The sequence below is a fragment of the Orcinus orca genome, chromosome 8 (genome assembly GCF_937001465.1).
Source record: "Orcinus orca chromosome 8, mOrcOrc1.1, whole genome shotgun sequence".
Classification (NCBI taxonomy): domain Eukaryota; kingdom Metazoa; phylum Chordata; class Mammalia; order Artiodactyla; family Delphinidae; genus Orcinus; species Orcinus orca.
In genome coordinates, this window is record NC_064566.1 from 7,650,794 (window position 1) to 7,668,642 (window position 17,849).

Below are 17,849 nucleotides of genomic sequence, written 5' to 3' on the forward strand. Positions count from 1 at the left end.
CCACTTGCTCATACGTTGGTTCATTCATTCATGAAGCATCGCAGACACCGACTGGTGCTCAGCCCAAGCTCAGTGCAGTGGCAGATCCGGAGACAGGAGGACCCAGCCCTCACACAGCCGCCCTCGTCTGCTCTGCGTTCAGAGAGCCGTGTGTGTGTGTGTGTGTGTGTGTGTGTGTGTGTGTGTGTGTGTGTGTGATGCACAAGGGGACATGTCATCTTCCCCTTGACTGCTTTCACATGTGAGTCCCCATAGCTGCCCCTGTTTTATAGATTGTGAAATCCATCTACTGACCTGTCCAGCATCACAAAGCTATAGTGATGGTCAGGGAAGACCCCAGACTCAAACGCAGGCCATTTGCCCCGAGGTTTGGTGCTTTCCTCATTGCCTCTGACAGAGCTGGGGGGTGGAGGGGCATCAGGGGCCCTTGCCACCTGAAGGCTCGATGCCTCTGCCCCTGCCCAGAGGAGGCACAGCTCTACTTCACCTGGCAGTCCCTGGGGCATCCGTGTGGTGGGACCGTGAGACCTGTTGGACTCTCCGTAGGCTTCAGCTCTTGTGGGCAGGGTCAGAAGGAAAACAGCAGGCAGGGCTACTCATTCAGCTGACATTTATGGGACACCTTCTTAGTGCCAGTGTGTTCTGAACCTGGGGCTACAGTAGTGACTAAGGTGAGGTCCTACCATCATGGAGCTTTCAGTCAGGGGAACCCTGGAAGCTAGAGGGCCTAAGCTGCCCAGGCTGGGGTCACATCTGTCCCTTTCAGGCTAGCCTTTGAGCGTATAGAAGTGTAGCACCCAAGGGCCTGTCATGTGGGAAGTTCAGGCCCCTGGGGTTGCTTCTTGTGTCCTGGGCCTGGAGGAGAACTTGGGCTTTTCTGAGCAGGTTAGAATGCTCAACTGGAGAGAACACGGAGCTTTGAGCTTTAAATATTTATCTGGAGTCTATCTTAACATTGGTCTCCAGGGCATTTGGGGGACAGACTGTGGCCTTTTGGGGACCCATTACCTCGCTAATAAATTTATACTGTGTCCTTTCCCCTTTTGGCCACCTGGCCTTTGTACTCCTAGGACAAAGATTTGCCGAGTGAGGCGGGGGCTGGAGGTGGGGAGGTGTGCAGGCGGCCAGGGCCCCGGAGGTGGGGGACTTTAGGGTTCCCTGAAGCTCAGCTTCTGACCTCAATCACAGCCTACAGAGTGGGTGGGGGGTGGGTGGCAGTGGGAAGCAGGATGGGAGACACCCTTTGGCCAGCGCTCCACGGGTCTGTACAGCGGCCCCTGGCACCCCTGAAATGGTCACAGGAGGAAGGCGCCAGCCCAGGACCCCGTGCGTGGCCCTGCGGTTCTCAGACTGCCCAGGTTTGTGTACCCCGGGTGAGGTACCCCTTCACCCTGGCATGTGTTCTCGGTGTGGTAAGCCCGTGGCTCTGTACTTGGTGGGGACACTGCAGGGGGAATCTGGGGCCTTCTGTTTGCAGGGAGAGCAGATGCTTCTTCCTCATTTGGACTGTCGTAGTTTCCCTGTGAAGAAGCGTGGGTTCCTTCAGGTTCGACAGGAGGCAGCAGCCTTGGCCAGGACAGTGCCCTCTGGGGGACCCTCGGGACCTTTCACCCTCAGGATCTACCCTCTCCTTCCCATGGATATGCTTTTCTGTCTGTGTCACATAAGTATTTAGAAGTTAAGGAACAAGGTGGCCAGCAGGACAGTCCTCCCACATCTCTCGCTGCCTGCTGTGCCCGCCTCCGTCCACAGAGATGCCATTTCTAACGGCTCATGACAAGCCGTGACCAAATGCTTGTTGCAGACACATCTGTCCACAGACACCAAGTGATGTGTGTACAGGGAGGCGTGTGACCTCTGTGTGAACCACACAAGCACACAGGTGGTCCACACCCAGCCACCAGCCTCAGGCTATGATGGGAAGAGCACTGGGCCTGGGGCCAGAAGATCTGGGTTCTAGCCCTGGTCTCCTAGACTGCTGGGTAAGTCATTTCCCCTCTCTGAGCCTCTGTTTTTTTGTCTGTAAAGTGGGGATACGGATCCTCACTCTGCCTCCTTTCTGTGGTGGTTTTGAGGCTCAAATGGAATAGTGGGAGTGACGTTATATAGATGCAAGCCACACACATAAAGACAGACCCAGCCGACTGGAAGGGAAATCGTACTGGGACACGGACCTAAGCTTAGAGCCAGGCCTGGGACTTGCTTCCACATTGCATGACCCAAGCTGGCCCCACCTCAGGAGCCCCATTCTGATCCCCATCCTGCTTGCTACCCAGGGCCTGCTCCACCGAGGCCCCGGTCCTGGTCCGGACTTGCTGCTGGAGGATGGAGAGGAGCCCGGCGGGCTTTGTCTTTGGCCTCGTGGTCCCATCCTGTAGTGAGGGAAGCCAGGCTCCCACAGGCAGCTGTGCAGCATGTCAGGGGCTCACTGGAATGACGCAGACTTGGTCCTGAAGAGAGCGGAGCTGCCCCTGGCCATGTGGCGGGAGGAGGCGCTCAGTGCCAGCCTCAGGCGCCTGGGTGTTTGCTGGGCTGGAGAGGGCCGAGAAGGCCTGAGGCTGCTGCCTCCAACCAGGCAGAGGTGCCAGAGAAGCCGGTTGTGCCTCCTGCCCCGGCCCCGGCCTGCACCACGTACGCCAACGCTGAGCCAGTTCCCGGAGCTCTGCTGTCTACGGGCCCTGAGCAGGGTGGTTGGTCTCTGTCCTTAGAGGACCGTAGAGTCCCTGGATTCTTCACCCTATTCCAGTGTGACCTGGGTTCCTGGGTTCCTTCTACCTTGGGCGTGGCCTCTGGGGCCAGTGCCCAGCCTGGCCTGTCCCTCATCACCCCCCTGGAGTTGCCTTTCTCTAGGTGTGCCCGTTGGCAATCCCAGTTCCTAGTGAGGATGACATGAATGGCGCATTGTAACTGAAGAATCTCCAAGCTGGAGGGGCCCTCGGAAGGCACCTCCTTCAGCCCGCCCCCGTGGGTGCATCCTCTGTGCCTTCCCCCACCAATGGGAGGCTCTCCACCTCTGTTCAGATGCCTCCCGTGTCAGGAGCATCCCATCTCTGAGATGGCCACCTCAGTGATTCTAATCTCTGGGTTGTTCTTCCCTGGTGGAAGCTTCCCTTTCTGAAATTCCTACTTGTGGACCTAGTTCTGCCCTCTGGAGCTGTACAGAGCAAGCCTGACTCATTTGTGTTGTAAGCCAGGCTAAATGCACATTACATTCCAAAGCCCTTTAATCTCTGGGACCGTGAGACGGTGCCTTTTTCCCATGGGGGCGCTGTTCAGTAGGTCTTGAGCTCCTTCTGAGGCTGGGCTGCTGGGGAGATGGCTCTGAAGGAGGGCTGCGCCGGAGTGCATGCTGCCACTCTGCGGTATCACCTCCAAGACTCCAGCCAGCGGGCTCCGGAGGCTCCTTGCATTGGAGCCTCTGTTCTCTCTCCCCCACCTCCAGTCCTTGGGGCCTGGGTGGGGGGCAGGTGGGTCACAGAAAGAGAAGCCTGGCTTCTTTTCCTGAGCTCCTTTCCATGCAGATGACTTTTTCCCACCAGTCTTATCACACATTCATACCATCACCCTGGTCTCCATGTCCTGCCAGGACCTTGGTGGGTCTCTGCAAACCAATCGCTTCTGTCCGTTTGCCGAACGTGAGGCGTAGGTTTCTAGTCAACAGATTAGCAGTTAAAGCTCCCTGAGCTGCACTCTGCATGGGTGTGGGCACCAGAGGGCAGTTTCTCCCACTTACTCACAGTTCCTGGCTTTCCCCTGGGATGGTGCTGCCTGCTTCCTGGGGGCCCATCTTCAAGGGGAGTTTGCTCCCCTCAAGCCCCACTGGAGTAGTGGCTCCTGCGGGTGGGGTCACTGCAAGGGGGTGGGCCTGGAGCTGACACCTCTTCTCTGGACAGATGGACCCCCCCCTCTTCCTGGTGCTCCCCTGCTGGGGAGGGGAAGAACTGTGCTCCTCTCTAGACCTCTTCTTCAACAGGGGATCGGCCTGCCTTTCCAGCCCCCTTTTTTCTTTTTTGGACCCTTCATTGGTGAAGACTCTGCTGGCCCTGAGAGAGCCCCCGTGACCTGACTCCAGGCCTGGCACCCCTGCCCTCACCCCGACATCCTCCCTTTCCCACTCTGTCCAGCTCCTCCTTCCCTCTGCTCGCCCTTTCTTCCTCTTTTCTCTCCGCATCCTCTCCACTTCCTTCCTCTCCCTATGACTTCCGACTTGCCCCTGTATCTGCTCCTTGACCTCCCTCTGCCTCTCCCTTGGTGCCAGCCTGTGGCTCAAGGTCCCGGCTGCTCCCCCCACTCTTCTGCTGCGGTTGACAACGCGTGTGGGGCTCAGCTGTACTGCCCGAGGGGCCCATGCCCCCAGAGCCACAGGGGAATCTTTCACCTCCGCTGCAGGAACCTTCAGGGCCCAGGGGATGCCAGGTTCCCCCACCCCTCTTTGCCTCCTGGGCCTTGTGGGCAGAGCCTGTTCCGGGAGGAGCCACGGGATGGCAGGATATTGCTGTTAACAGAGGCCTGGAACTTGCCCCTGTCTGAGAGGCAAGGGCCAGCCCAGTGGACACCTTTTCTTTCTCCCAGCTTAGGATCCTCTTGTTCAAGCCCCTCAGCTCACAGGGAGAGAAGAGATTTGCCCGCAGTCACATGATGAGATTCGGACCCAGCGTTTCTGCCTCTTCCTGCAGGACCTTCTGCAGCCCCAAGCTGTCTGGGTCTGATGGAGCAGGACAGGCGTCCAAAGGGCCCTAAGCCCCAGTTTCACAGGACGCTAGTGCTCTATTTCCTCGGCAAGGCTGGCTGACTCACATGGGGTGGGTAATGTATCCCACCAGGGGTGTGGCCAGAGGCCCTGGGGCTCCGGGCTGCAGCTCTGTGTAGACAGTGTGCTTTCGGAGCCCATGGGGTCCTCCGAACCTGGAGTTGCTGGATAGGAATGCTGGGGCTGGGGAAGGGGCAGGAGACTTTGCCTAGGGTAACTTCTTGTCCCCGAAGTCCTCAGGAGTCATACACTGGGGGCCTCGGTGTCTTCATCTGTGAGCCCCTGGCCCTTCCCTAGGAAAACGGATTAATACTAGTTCCTCTTCAGGGTGAAGGACCACCCTGGTCCCCAAGGACAGCCTGGCATCCTCCAGGTTAGGAAGGGTAGCAAGAAGGTTCCTGTAGGGGTGGTGCTAGCCCCCTGGGACTTTGGGAGGTGTGTGGCCACGGGAAGGGGGCCCTGGGGCAGACTCCTCCGTTTAGCTCAGAGCCCAGAGGGCACGGGGTGATGTGTCACAGCCTGGGCTCTGAGCAGGGAGTTGTCCCAGAGCAGGGGGTGCAGGGGCTCTGGCCCTCCCCACCCATCTCCCTCTCAGAGGTGGGGAGATGTCGGGTTGGTCAAACCCTCAGTCCCCCTCACTGATCCCCTGTACGACTGGGATTCCCAAGGTGCCCATCTCCCTCAGACATGAGAGGCCTGGGCCCCTCTAAGAAGGGAGATGTAAACCTTCTTCCCATCACCTGGCTGCCCCGCCTCCCAGCTCTGGGGAGGGTTGGAGCCCTCTTGGGGGAAGGAGGGAGAGGGGTCCAACTGAGGAAGGGGAGAAGGCACCTGAGCACGCGTGGTCCCCAGAAAGTGGCCCTGGGGGGAACCCCCGCCCGCAGATACCCCTCCCTGTGAAGGATGTAAAAAAAAAAAAACAAACAAAAAAAACTTGTTCTGCCTTTTTGTCTCCCCTCCCCCTCTGCCCGCCCCATGGCCCCCCCAGACTGCCTGCGCGTCGGCTGCGCACCCAGTAAGTGGCTTCCCTCTTCTTCTGCAGAGCCCCAGGGGGCCTGGGATTCTGGACTCTGGGATTTGGGGAGGGATGGTGGGGGAGGAGAAGGTTTCATGGATAGCTTGTGTGGGGCTTGGGCAGTGGGTGTGGAGAGGGGAGCTGGAGTGGTGGGGGTGAGGGTGGTACGGTCGTGGAGGGCAGAATGAGCCCAAGGAAGCTGACCCAGGGGCAGCTGGTGGAGGGTCCGGGTCAGCATGTTCACCGGGACCGGGAGAAGGAAGGCCCAGAAACTTCAAGTCACCTCACATCCTCTGGGGGGTGGGGCAAAGGCCTGGTGGCACCTACAGCAGGATGGCTGGAGGGAGCCGGAGAGGGGCTGGGACATCCTGCTGCACCTCCAGAGGTGGCCACAAGGGGGAAGGCGGGGCACACAGGAAAGAAGATGAGGGCGGGAGGCAAGCAGGAGGTGAGCTTGGCCAGGGCTTCAAAGCTCAACCCCCACAGCCCCTGTTTGGGGTGGGGGGCGAGATTCTGCCAAAGGGGAGCTCTCTCAGAGGTGACAGTGAGGCTCGCAGCAGGGGTGAGATGGAGAGCGGGTGTGGACAATTCTGAGCACCCCAGTGTGCCTGGATTCAATGCTCTGTCTCTGAGAGTGTCTGCATGGTGTGCCCTGAGGTCACGTAAGAGAGCACAGGGACGTGGCAGCCACAGGCAGAGAGGGTGTGTACGTACCGTGGCTCTGGTGTGTGTTTGGCACGTGTGTGCGCATGCATGGTGAACCCTGTCCCTGCTGGCAATAGCACTGGGGGGCCCAGGTGTAACCTGGGGGTGCTGCAAATGGACTGCAGCACCATTCTAAAGCTACACGTTTTTAGTCTTGGGAGTGGTTAATCCAGGTCCTGAATAAATGGCCCTAATTCCTAAGAAACATTCTGCTCTCTGGCCAGGCTGGATGTGCTGTGTATATGATTGCGTGTCTGGGTGTGTGGAATTAACCAGGCATGTGCAGAAAGGTCACGTTGGGTTCCTCTGGATGGGGGAGCTGTGTGTCTGTGTGTTTTCACTGCCAGCAGTGAGTCTGTGGGTGCACATTCACATTTGGGTGCGTGGTAAGGCTCAGTAGTTTTGGAAGTTTTAGGCCTATGTACATATGCTGGGACTTTAGCTGCTGGCTACACACACTGACGACTGAAGGTCCTTAGGAGATGTGGGGGGGTATGTTGGTGCAGGTGTGAGTCTCTGCGTGCAGTCTCAGGGCACAGCTCCAGAGGCACCGCGCCATTCACACCGTATTCTTTTCGAACAGCACCCTTGGATGGTGCGCGAAGTGTGGCAAGACTGAGCACGTCGGTGTTTGTGACTGGGTGTGTAAAGCTCTGTGTGTGTGGGTGTGTGTACCTGTGTGCATAGGTGCGGGCAGTGGTGAGGCTCTGTGTGCCCAGGGCGGTACATGAAGCCAAATGCGAGCGGGTGGAGGTGCCATGCTCACTCCCCCCTTGGTGCCGCAGGTAAAGGCCCCGAGACGCTCTTTGCGGGGCACAAGCTCAATGACAATGAGTGGCACACGGTGAGGGTGGTGCGGCGTGGCAAGAGCCTGCAGCTGTCAGTGGACAACGTGACCGTGGAGGGTAGGTGGTCTGCGGCCCCATTCTTGGTGACCACTACCTGGGGCGGCATTCTGGCAAGCTGCCAGTGCTGTTGGTATATCATGGGCTCCTGGACCCCAGGGACCATTTCAACTCCCCGCAGGCAGCTTTGCCCCGCAAGCCTGTCGGCCCTGGCCTAAAGAGTCCCGCAACTCCCCCAGACCCAGGAGCCGTGCTTGCTGCCAGCACCCACCTGCGAGGGTTTGCCAGTGTCTCTCCCATGTGGCCCTTGAGTGGAGGGGAGGCTCCTGGGGACCCAATGATCCTACGATCTGGGCTCCAAAACCACGTCCCCATCTCTGTCTCCTGTCCCGAGCAGGACAGATGGCAGGAGCTCACACGCGTCTGGAGTTCCACAACATTGAGACAGGCATCATGACGGAGCGGCGTTTCATCTCTGTGGTGCCCTCCAACTTCATCGGGCACCTGAGCGGGCTGGTGTTCAATGGCCAGCCCTACATGGACCAGTGCAAGGACGGCGACATCACCTACTGCGAGCTCAATGCTCGCTTTGGCCTGCGTGCCATCGTGGCTGACCCCGTCACCTTCAAGAGTCGCAGCAGTTACCTGGCACTCGCCACGCTCCAAGCCTACGCCTCCATGCACCTCTTCTTCCAGTTCAAGACTACAGCCCCCGACGGGCTCCTCCTGTTCAACTCGGGCAATGGCAACGACTTCATTGTCATCGAGCTGGTCAAGGGGTGAGGTGCTGGGCACTACACCGCTGTCAAGGACGTGGTTCCCCCCCACCCGCCATGACCAAGATGCAGCTCCCCCAGCCACTGGCTGAGATGTCCAATCCCCCAGACCACAGGTCAAGGTTCAGGTCCGCCCTCCACCAGCCAAGATGGAGAAGCAGCACCCTGTCCTCCACCCTGGTGACCCCCCCGCCCCCATTACTTCCTTGCCAGGGATTTCCCGGTCATATCTGTCCTCCATTCGCTGTCCTGGCTCAGGCAGAAGACAGGGCTGTGTCCCTCTGGCCTCTCTTGCCTGAGAGGTCCCCGCCCTAGAGCAGCTCTGTCCCTGCCCCCAGAGGACCCTGCTGCCCTCACAGATATCTCCCCCCACCAGCTTCTCTTCTGAGCCTGCCCCTGGAGCCAGGTCCTCTGTGGCCTTCCCTGCCCGCATCCACCCATGACGGGACCTCACACCAGAGTCCTCGTGTTGTTGGCTTGGGTCCCTCCACTATGAGGTCTCCCTCTCCACCCCTTCTGCTTACAGCTCCCAGCCCCACCGCAGCTATAGCTCCTCCTTTCCCCGCCTTCCCAGCATCGGCCCCCACCTTGACCCAGTGTCTCCTCCCTACTGTGGGGCAGGTACATCCACTACGTGTTTGACCTGGGGAATGGCCCGTCCTTGATGAAGGGGAACTCTGACAAACCAGTCAATGACAACCAGTGGCACAACGTGGTGGTGTCCAGGGACCCCGGCAACGTGCACACGCTCCAGATCGACTCCCGCACTGTCACTCAGCACTCCAATGGCGCCCGAAACCTCGATCTCAAAGGTGGGGCCTGGGGCCTCTGCAGAAGGCCTGGCCCTACCCCAGATGCCCCCTCGGCCCCAGCAAGATCACCCCTGACCTGGGATGCTCTTTCACGCGCGTGATTCTCCCCCTGCCCCCACCCATGGTTTCCCTCCCTCTTTCCTGTTCTCCACTGTGTCCAGCCTGACATCTTCCCGTCAAAGTTCTGCTCAGCTCCCCTGCGAGGCTGCCCTCCCAACACTGAAAGCCTGGTTGCAGGTTGTGTCTGTCTCACGGGGAGCCTGGTGGCCTCACTCTAGAGCTAGGAGTAGGCAGCTGCACCTTCTGAAGACCTCTTGGCCCTCCAGGGTTGAGAAGTCTGCCTTGGTTGGGGGCTGGAGAGAGAATAGTGTCCTGGCAGATGCCTCCCTGCTGGGGCAGGAGGGGGCAGTGATGTGGGGAGGAAGGAGGGGCAATAACTGGGTCCCCACATGCTGCCCTGGTCATAGCCCTTGGGCATTGGCTGGACTAGGTCTGGGAACTTTTTTGGACTCAGAGTCTCCCTGGTGGGCTCAGCGTCATACCAGGGACTTACATTCCCCAGGGTGTCTTCAGTAGCTAATGAAAGTCATTGCCTGCCCCCAGAATGAGTGGGTGAGAGAGGAGTGAAGAGGATGAGCTTAGAGACCGGGGTTTTGGCACAGGAGTGAGGACAAGGCCTGCGGCTTTTCCAGAGCCCACCGGGGTAACGTGAGCGACCCTTACATGCCCAAAGCAGCCCTCAGTCCCTTAGGGACCCCTGGTGTCAGTGCGACTGGGACTGTCCGAGCTGGGGGAGGGCCCTTAGAGACTATTCATCCCCCTCTTGGAGAGACAGAAATGGAAGCTTCAAGAGGCTACATGGTTTGCCCAAGGTCACAAAGTGAGCCGGCCGCAGAGTTGGAACCAGAAGCTTGGTCAGATCCAGGGCCCGACGAATGGCACAGTGCTGTCAATTCTCCCTGATGCCAGAAGGGGGCGATGTGTCTTGGATAATCCTCAGTGGCAGCAAACCCGGGGTGGTCTGGGCTGGTCTTGCATTGCACTGAGTGCAGGGCAAGGGCAGCAGGGTTGACTCATGTCTTGTTGGAGCTCTGCTGGGGGCCAGCTATGATTTCCAGGGAGTTAGGGTCTATGTGGCCAGGCAGTGATGTGTCCCTGAGGAGAACTTCCCCGTGTCACCCAGAGTCCCCAGGCCAAGCCCTAGTTGTTGTTGGAAGGTGCTGGGCTTAGAACCCCCAGGAGACAACTCAGAGCCGGGAGAGGCTGGCAGAGGCCTGAAGGAGTTCTGGGGATGGGAGACTTCGGAAGGGAGGGAGTGGGGGTGGAGGGGATCGGGCTGCACATCTATGAAAGGCCCTGATTACAGGCCGGAACTGGAATCAGATGTGTGGGAGAGAGCACGGAGCAGGTTCCTCCAGCTGCCCCCCCTTTCCCGGGCATCTGGGCTTCTCTGGGAGGGGAGCAGACAGATGGCAAAGTGGAGAAGGAAGAAAGAAGAGTGGAGGGTGGGCATCTGCGGGCTGCTGCATCTCTGAGAGGAAACTGGAGTCCGGGATGGGACACTGTGGGGCTGCATGACCTGACAGCTGGGTGCCGATGTCCTGGGAGGGCAACGGGGACCTGGGGAGCGGGATGCCGAGGTTTTGATCCCACTCCCTTTGCAGGGGAGTTGTACATTGGCGGTCTCAGCAAGAATATGTTCCACAACCTGCCCAAACTGGTGGCCTCCCGGGATGGCTTTCAGGGCTGCCTGGCCTCGGTGGACCTCAACGGGCGCCTCCCGGACCTCATCGCTGACGCCCTGCACCGCATCGGGCAGGTGGAGAGGGGCTGTGACGGTGAGTGTGGGGCACAGAAGTCGGGTGTGACTCTGCACGCTGCAGGGGGGCCAGCGGTAGAGGCAGACCAGGGCCGCTGGGTGGCCTTCTTCTCAGGCCTCACAGGAGCTGCCACTCTGGGGCAGAGTATGGGGGAGTCAGGGGGGTCACTTGCCCTCCCTGTTGCCTCCCACCCCGGCCACTTATCACAGTTCCAGGCCAAGACTAGAAGTCCTTGAGCTCCCCTCCATCCCCCTCCCACCCCCATCAGTTCTTGGCCCTTTCTGCCCAGCAGAACGGAGGGCAAGATCTCTCGGCCTGGCCCCGAAGCTTCCATACCTCCTGAGGCTAGAGGGGGCTTGGCTGAGCTGGGGGTGTTCCTTCCTCCTGCTTCTTCCAGGCCCCAGCACCACCTGCACCGAAGAGTCTTGTGCCAACCAGGGCGTCTGCCTACAGCAGTGGGATGGCTTCACCTGCGACTGCACCATGACCTCCTACGGAGGCCCCGTCTGCAACGACCGTGAGTGCGGGACCGGGAGAGTTCGGGGTGCTGGGGGGAGATCCTGGCCCGTCCCCGGCCCCAGGGATGCTCCGGAGGAGGGAGGGTCTCTGAGAGCCGTGCTGCTTGCTTGCTTCTCATCCCTTCTTGTCACGAGAGACCGAGGGAGCTCCTGGCTGCCGTCCCCTCCCGGAGTCCCCTCTCGGGCCTGTGCAGGACTGCTGCTGCCTGCATGTCTGGGGCAAATCGTTGATAGACGGCCTCTCCTCTTCCTTCTGAGCTGGCGGGACACCGCTCCCTTCACCCCTCACCAAGGGCGTCAGCCTCTGTCGCTCTCCCCATGCGATCCTGGCGATGGTCTCACAAGTCGTAGCTCACACGTACACACTGTTGCACAGGGTGGGGGTGGGAATTGTCGACCTGCACCCCCTTTCCTCTGGTGCCCTCAGAAACGTGCAGTGGAAGCCTGGGATTTCCTGCCCAGGGTAGGCCTGCGCCCCAGAGGACGGGCTCAGGAGGGCAGGCCTCTGGAGCTGGCTTCCTTGGAAGCCGGCTGTGGTGCAGTTCCCTGGTTTTCCACCCAGCTGCAGGGTGTCCCTTGGAGCCACAAGAACACTCCCTAGTGTCCTCACCTGGCTCTTCTCCTCCCTGGCTGGGTATCTGCTGCCAGCCCGCATATTGTTTGAGGCCCCTTCCCAGAGAGGGCAGCTTCAGCAGCAGTTTCCAGTCCCTAGTGGTTGGTGGCCAGCAGCTGGTTGAGCTTGGCAGACGGAGGGCAGTGGGGCAAGAGCGGGGGAGAGCCAACCTCCTGCTTGCAGGGGGCGGGCTGGGGAGCACGCAGCCTCTTCAGGTGTCATTTGAGTGGTCTTCCTTGGGGTAGCCCTGCTGAGACCAGGGACATGAAGGGTCAGCTGCCTGGGAAAAACACACAGACACACAGACACACACACAGACACACAGAGGAGGCTAGGGCTTCTCCATTTTACAGACATGGACGCTGAGGCCTGGAGGGGTGGGTGGATTTCTGGAGGAGTGAACGGTAGATCTGGGCTGAGAACGGGGGTCAGGGCCTTTGCCTCTGTGCCACACTGCAGAGCCTTGGCCATCTGGGCAGAGTCCTGAGTTTCTTACGGGGTAGATAACCTACTGGTTTCAGGGATTGGGCTCTTGCGTGGGTCTTGACTTTTTCTTCTACTTTGTGAGAATGCCCACCAATCTCCCTCAGTGCTTTCCTGGTGCTCTAAGGCAGACCTGTCCTTCGGTACCTCCACATCCCGTCCTGTCCCCCAGGATTTTTCTTGTCCGACCTGCCACTCTCTGTACCTTCCAGCCTCCAGACAATGGCCAGCTTAGGGGCGCTCCAGCCCTGGCTGCCAGGGAATAGAGACGGGGCTGGGCGTCGTCCTCTCCAGCTCACTCAGCTTCGCACGGGCGATCTGGGGACGGTGGTGACTTTGCTGTTTAACAGTAACATTCCCCACTGATTGTTTCGTGTTTTGCAGCTTGCAAAGCCCTTTTAATTTGTCCTCAGAGAAGGCAGTAGGATGGAGACCAACCATCCGATTTAGCTGCTGAGGACACTGAGGCCTCAGTAAGAGGCAGTTCCCTGCCCTAAATCACAGGTGCTAGAAGCTAGGCGTCCCTAAAGTTTGCTGCCCCTGTTGCTCATTTAGTCCCTGGGTTGGGGGCGGTGGCGGAGATGGAGACGGTGCCGACGGTGGGCATGGCTGGCCCGGGCTGCAGGGCATCAGGGCTGAGAAGAGCTGCTGCCCATCATCACCATTACACTCCCACATGATGGAGCCTTCTGGAAGGGAGCGTAGAGAGGGATGGTGGTTTAGGGAGTCAAGCCATCTTTCAGCAGGGATGGGAAGGGAGCTTGGAGCAACTTCTCTGGGGGCAGGTGGGAGGCAGGGAGAGTTGGGGCTGGGCACGTCTTGGGAAGTGTCACTGTCCCCAAGCACTGGTCTGTGTGTCTGGTGGCAGAGCCTGAGCAAAGCCATGGAGGTAAGGACAAGGTGGGTGCAATCTGGGAGCCTCCAAACCCTGGCCCTGGGGTACCTCTGAGATCTCTGGCCCCAAGGGTCGAGGCAGGAATCTTGGGTCAAGCCACACCCCCTTTTCTCTTGAAGCTGTGCCTCCTCCCGCTTCTCCAGGCTTGGCTGTTTCATGTTCGTGCTGTCTCTCTATGGCGGGTCTTCTTGAGGCTCCACTGATGCACAACGTCAAGCAGGAACTTGGCCCAGAGGCCTGTTTGCTTCACCCCCAAGTGTGAAGGCCCTGGAGGCACCACTGGGCACCAAGGGCCCCTGTGCCTGAAGAGAGGGAGGCGGGTGGGAATGGCCCAGGTGTCCTTAGAGGGTTGGGCCTGGGGTGTGGAGCTGTCTGGTGGTAAAGAGACTGGAATGAGAGGAGTCCGACCTTCAGGACAGCCTTTCCCCTTGTGTGGCCTCAGTTTCTCCGTCTGGGATATGGGCATTACACCTGGGGCTGAAGGTACCTCTGTGGGCTCAGGAGTCTGCCCTGGGAAGGCAGGAGAGAGATCAGAGGGAGAGAAGTCATCTCCAGGATGGGAGAGAGAAGAGTGGAGAGAGAATGAAAAAGAGAATATGAACTCAGAGAGGAAGGAAGCTGGAAGGAGGCACGCTTCCTGGCAGGGCCTGAAGTCCCAGGGCTGAGGTCAGGACAGCTCCCCTTGGCAGCTCAGTCTCCCAGAGCCTGTCTCTGGCTCGCCCGGGCAGTCAGCTCTTCCCCATCTCTGCCCCTCTGTGTGTTTCTCTTCTCTCCACTTGCTCCACAGCCTCTATTGATCTCTTGCACACCTCTGTCTCTCCCTTCTTTTTTACCCTCTGTCTCTCCCCCTCGATCCCCAGCGTCACCCCCTCCAGCTCTCCACTTCCCACTCACTGGTATTGATTGGCCTCTAGGCGGTTTCCCTTCCTCTCCTCTTGCCACTGGCTCCTCCCTCCCTCCCTCCCTCCCTCCCTCCGGGACCATACATTTTCTGCCTGCTCAGAGCTCTGTCAGTCTCTACCTCAGTGCCAGGGCCAAGAGCGTGCACGGGATGAGAGGGCAGGAGGACAAGGCTTTGGGGGCCCCAGCCCTGCTCCTCAGCCTGCAATCTCTCCTCCCTCATGGGGCCACGCACCACCTGGAAACTTCCTCCCGGGTGCCTCTGAGGACCCCTTTCTCCCCTTCTGAAGGGCTGGGGGCCAAATGGGGCCCTGGCATCTAGCAGGGCTGGGGAGGTGGCAGCTGCGGCAGAGGAGCTGTCCTGGGTTCTGACTGCACCCAGGACCTGGGTGCAGAACTTGTGGGGCTCCTGGTAGCAGTTTTTGCTCCAAAACGGAATTCAGAATCAATAAGCAGGAGCCAGCCCCTCCCTCCCCTTTCGCACCTGCTTCCTTTTGCCCTTTCTTCACCACCTCTCCTTCTCACCCTATGACACTCCTTCTTTGCCTCCTTCCAGGTCCCATCTCTACCTCCCTCCCTCTCTACCTTCAGCATCTCCCCCCCTCAGCCCCCCCCAGGCCCCATGCCGAGGTGGCATCCAGAGGAAGGGAAGAAAGCCCCCCTGCACTTACCTCTGGGCCTGTGACACGTGCTTCCCAGAGGTGTCCCAAAGTCTGGGAGGGGACAGATCTCAGTGGAGGGGCCCCTAGAAGGACAAGTGACTTCCTCAGCTGGACATAAGTGGCCCAGGAAGGGTTTTGTCACAAGTGGGCCACTCAGTGGATAAGTATCCTGGAAACTCCCCTCCCCAGAGGTAGAGGTTGAGGCAGCGGGAGGGGCAGGGGAAGTGGACAGGAAGGATTGGAGGAGTCCAGGAGGGTGTGTGTGGGGGAGGGGAGCACCCTTTTGGAGAGGTGGCGAGGGACTGTGTGTGTGGCATGTCTTACTCTGGAGCACCTTTGAGCCTCTGGGTGCGTTGTCTGTATGCGTATGGGTGACCCTGTTTTTGGAGGGTGAGCTGGAGGGAGCCGTCCGTGTGTACGTTGGCTGTTCATTCAGTACCTGTGACCGAACATGTATGTGTGTGTGCATGTATTGCCTCCATGAGCATGTGTACACGCTCGGCTGAGTGTGAGTTCGTGTGCCAGTGTCTATGAGCACATGTATGCATGTATGTATCTGAGCTTATGTGTGTGTGCGTGCACACTGATGCCTGTATGGGCACGTGGGTGTCTCCATACCCGAGCCCGTCCACATCCTAGCGTGCACGTGTGTTCCGAGGCGTGCGTGCAGAGGTGGCGGTGTCCACATCTCTGCGCCCTGGACCAGCGAGCACTCCTGGGGTTCGTCCAGGTGGGGGGGAGGGAGGAGGTGGGAGAGAGCGGCCTCTTCTGCTAGCCTCAGTCCTGTTCAATTATTCAGCAGGTCCCCTTCTCCGGAGGGGGCGGGAGGGGAGCGCGCGCCAGGGCGCGGGGGAGAGGCGGGGCTCGCGCAGAGGAGAGGCGAGCCCCGAGCGGGCTAGCCGGGAGCCGCGCGGTGGAGCTGCCCAGCGTCGCCCGCAGATCGGGAGCCGCCCGGGTCCCTCCGCCCTGCCCCCTCCTTCTCCCGCGCTCCTCCTCCCCTCGCCTCCCCTCGCCTCCCCTCTCCACTCCGCTCCTTTCCTCCCTCCTCTCTCCCTCCCTCTCCCTTCCAGCCCTCTCAGCCTCTGCAGCAACACTCCGCTGCCTCCATCTCTCCGCCGGAATCTAGCAGGCTCGCGCCTTTCCTCTGCTCAGCCCCGCTCCCCTCCTCTCCTCTCCCCTCCTCTCCTCTCCCCTCCCCTCCTCTCCTCTCCCCTCCTCTCCTCTCCCTTCATTCCCCCCTCACCCGGATTTGCTTCCCTTCTCTCTTCTCCCGCCCCCCCTCCCCCGGCCCCTCCCTCCTTTCCCCTGTCTCCGTCGGGCGGCAGCGGCAGCGGCAGCGGCCCTAGCCTCCGTCGGTCTCCCGCTTCTCTCCTCCAGTCCCCCTCCTCCCCGGCTCGGTTTTTCTGCAGGATTTCCCCCGCTCTCCCCTCCCTGCTTGGCCCCCGCGCCTCCCCTACCTCTCCACCCGGCACCATGCCCCCTCCCCCGGGCGCTCCCCCGGGTTTCTGACGGCCCTCTGCGCCGCTCCGACCCCGCCGGGATGCGGGGAGACCCTTAGCTCCTCGCGATGGACCCAGGCGTCCTGGACCTTGGCGTTGCCACTCTGCGGACCCCGGATTTCCCGGCGGTATCCAGTTGATTTCGTTGGCTCGGGACCGAGGCTTGGGCTCTGGTTTTCCTTCTCTTCACCCCTACCCCCCTCCCGGGGCTCGGAGCCGGAGGGGGGCTTCGCGGGGCTACGCAGCCCCGCGTCCCTGCCCCCGGCCATGGGACTGTGAGGCGGCCGCCCCCGGGCCGAAATGCCCCCGGGGGGGAGCGGGCCGGGGGGGTGCCCGCGCCGCCCCCCCGCCCTGGCCGGGCCCGTGCCGCCGCCGCCGCCACCTCTGCTGCCGCTACTGCTGCTGCTGCTGCTTGGGGCAGCCGAGGGGGCCCGGGTCTCCTCCAGCCTCAGCACCACCCACCACGTCCACCACTTCCACAGCAAGCACGGCACCGTGCCGATCGCCATCAACCGCATGCCCTTCCTCACCCGCGGCGGGCACGGTAAGTGGTGCTGCCGATACCGGCCGGCCGGCTGGCTCCCAGGGCCTCCCGTGTGCGCGGCCCTGGCCCCCGCGGGCCGCACCCCAGCCCGTGAGCGCCGAGGCCCGGCCCCTCGGCCCTGCGGGCCCGCATCCCCTCACCTACCATCTTCGGTTCCCAGCATCTCAGCCCCACCCTCGCCTCTCCATCACAATCCCCCCACCCCGTCCCTTTATCATCCTCATATCTGTCTTCATCACTTTCATTCCTCGCCTCACCTTTACCTCCGAATCCCTATGTCTGGTTTGTTATCACCCTCCTGTTTAGGTCCCCTCACCACCTCCCCATCTGTCCTTTCATCCTCTCTGCCCAGCTCTCCCTTCCGTTTCTCTTGTCTTCACCTCCTCCATCCCTGCCCCTTATCATTTCTCCACCTGGCTTACCTCCACCTCTGCCTCACCGTCGCCTTCCCACTGCTGGTGCAGCATCTCTGTACCCATTATTTTCTCATCTTTGTCCCCCACCAACCTCTCACCTCTGTCCCACCTATCATCTCTGGCTCAGACGTGTTCCATCTCTGCCTCTTTCACCTCTTCATATCTGTCTCTATTTTACGTCTGTTCCTCCAGCAACTGTCCCGTCTTTGTCCTGTCTTTCCCCTATTACTGTCCTTCCACCACCTCCAAGCAGTCACCTCGCTCCACTGTCCCATTATTCTCCCAGCCTCATTCCCTGAATCTCCGGTTTCTCCTCTCCACACCTCTTCATTTCTGCCCTGCCTCCACCCCTGATCCTCAGCATCTCCCACCTCCCACTGTTTGAATTTCTGTTCCCCTATCCCAGTCTCCCCATCACCTCCAGAGTCAGTCCTCTATCACTTTACACTATCACCTCTTATCTCAGCGCCCCCTCCCATAACCTTCCATCTCAAAACCTACTTCCTCTTCCCTCTCAGACTCCATCACCTTCCATTTCTGACCTCTATCACTTCTGGTTTCTGCCCTTTGTGGGTTTGCTGGCCCTCCCAGCCCAG

General features: G+C 60.2%; 1 protein-coding gene across 43 annotated transcripts in view; it reads left to right on the forward strand.

Annotated features, from left to right (window-relative positions):
- Positions 1 to 17,849, forward strand: part of NRXN2 (neurexin 2) — a 109,749-nt gene that overhangs the window by 55,512 nt on the left and 36,388 nt on the right. For 19 of the 43 annotated variants that reach the window (XM_049713250.1, XM_049713241.1, XM_049713231.1 and 16 more), the window contains 6 exons: positions 5,739 to 5,765; positions 7,247 to 7,375; positions 7,713 to 8,094; positions 8,713 to 8,903; positions 10,568 to 10,741; positions 11,121 to 11,240. In XM_049713250.1, the coding sequence (XP_049569207.1) occupies positions 5,739 to 5,765; positions 7,247 to 7,375; positions 7,713 to 8,094; positions 8,713 to 8,903; positions 10,568 to 10,741; positions 11,121 to 11,240 (1,023 nt within the window). Of the gene's footprint in view, positions 1 to 5,738; positions 5,766 to 7,246; positions 7,376 to 7,712; positions 8,095 to 8,712; positions 8,904 to 10,567; positions 10,742 to 11,120; positions 11,241 to 16,054; positions 16,838 to 17,849 lie in introns of those variants that run through there. The other 24 variants (XM_049713251.1, XM_033415738.2, XM_049713244.1 and 21 more) reach the window with 7 other exon arrangements.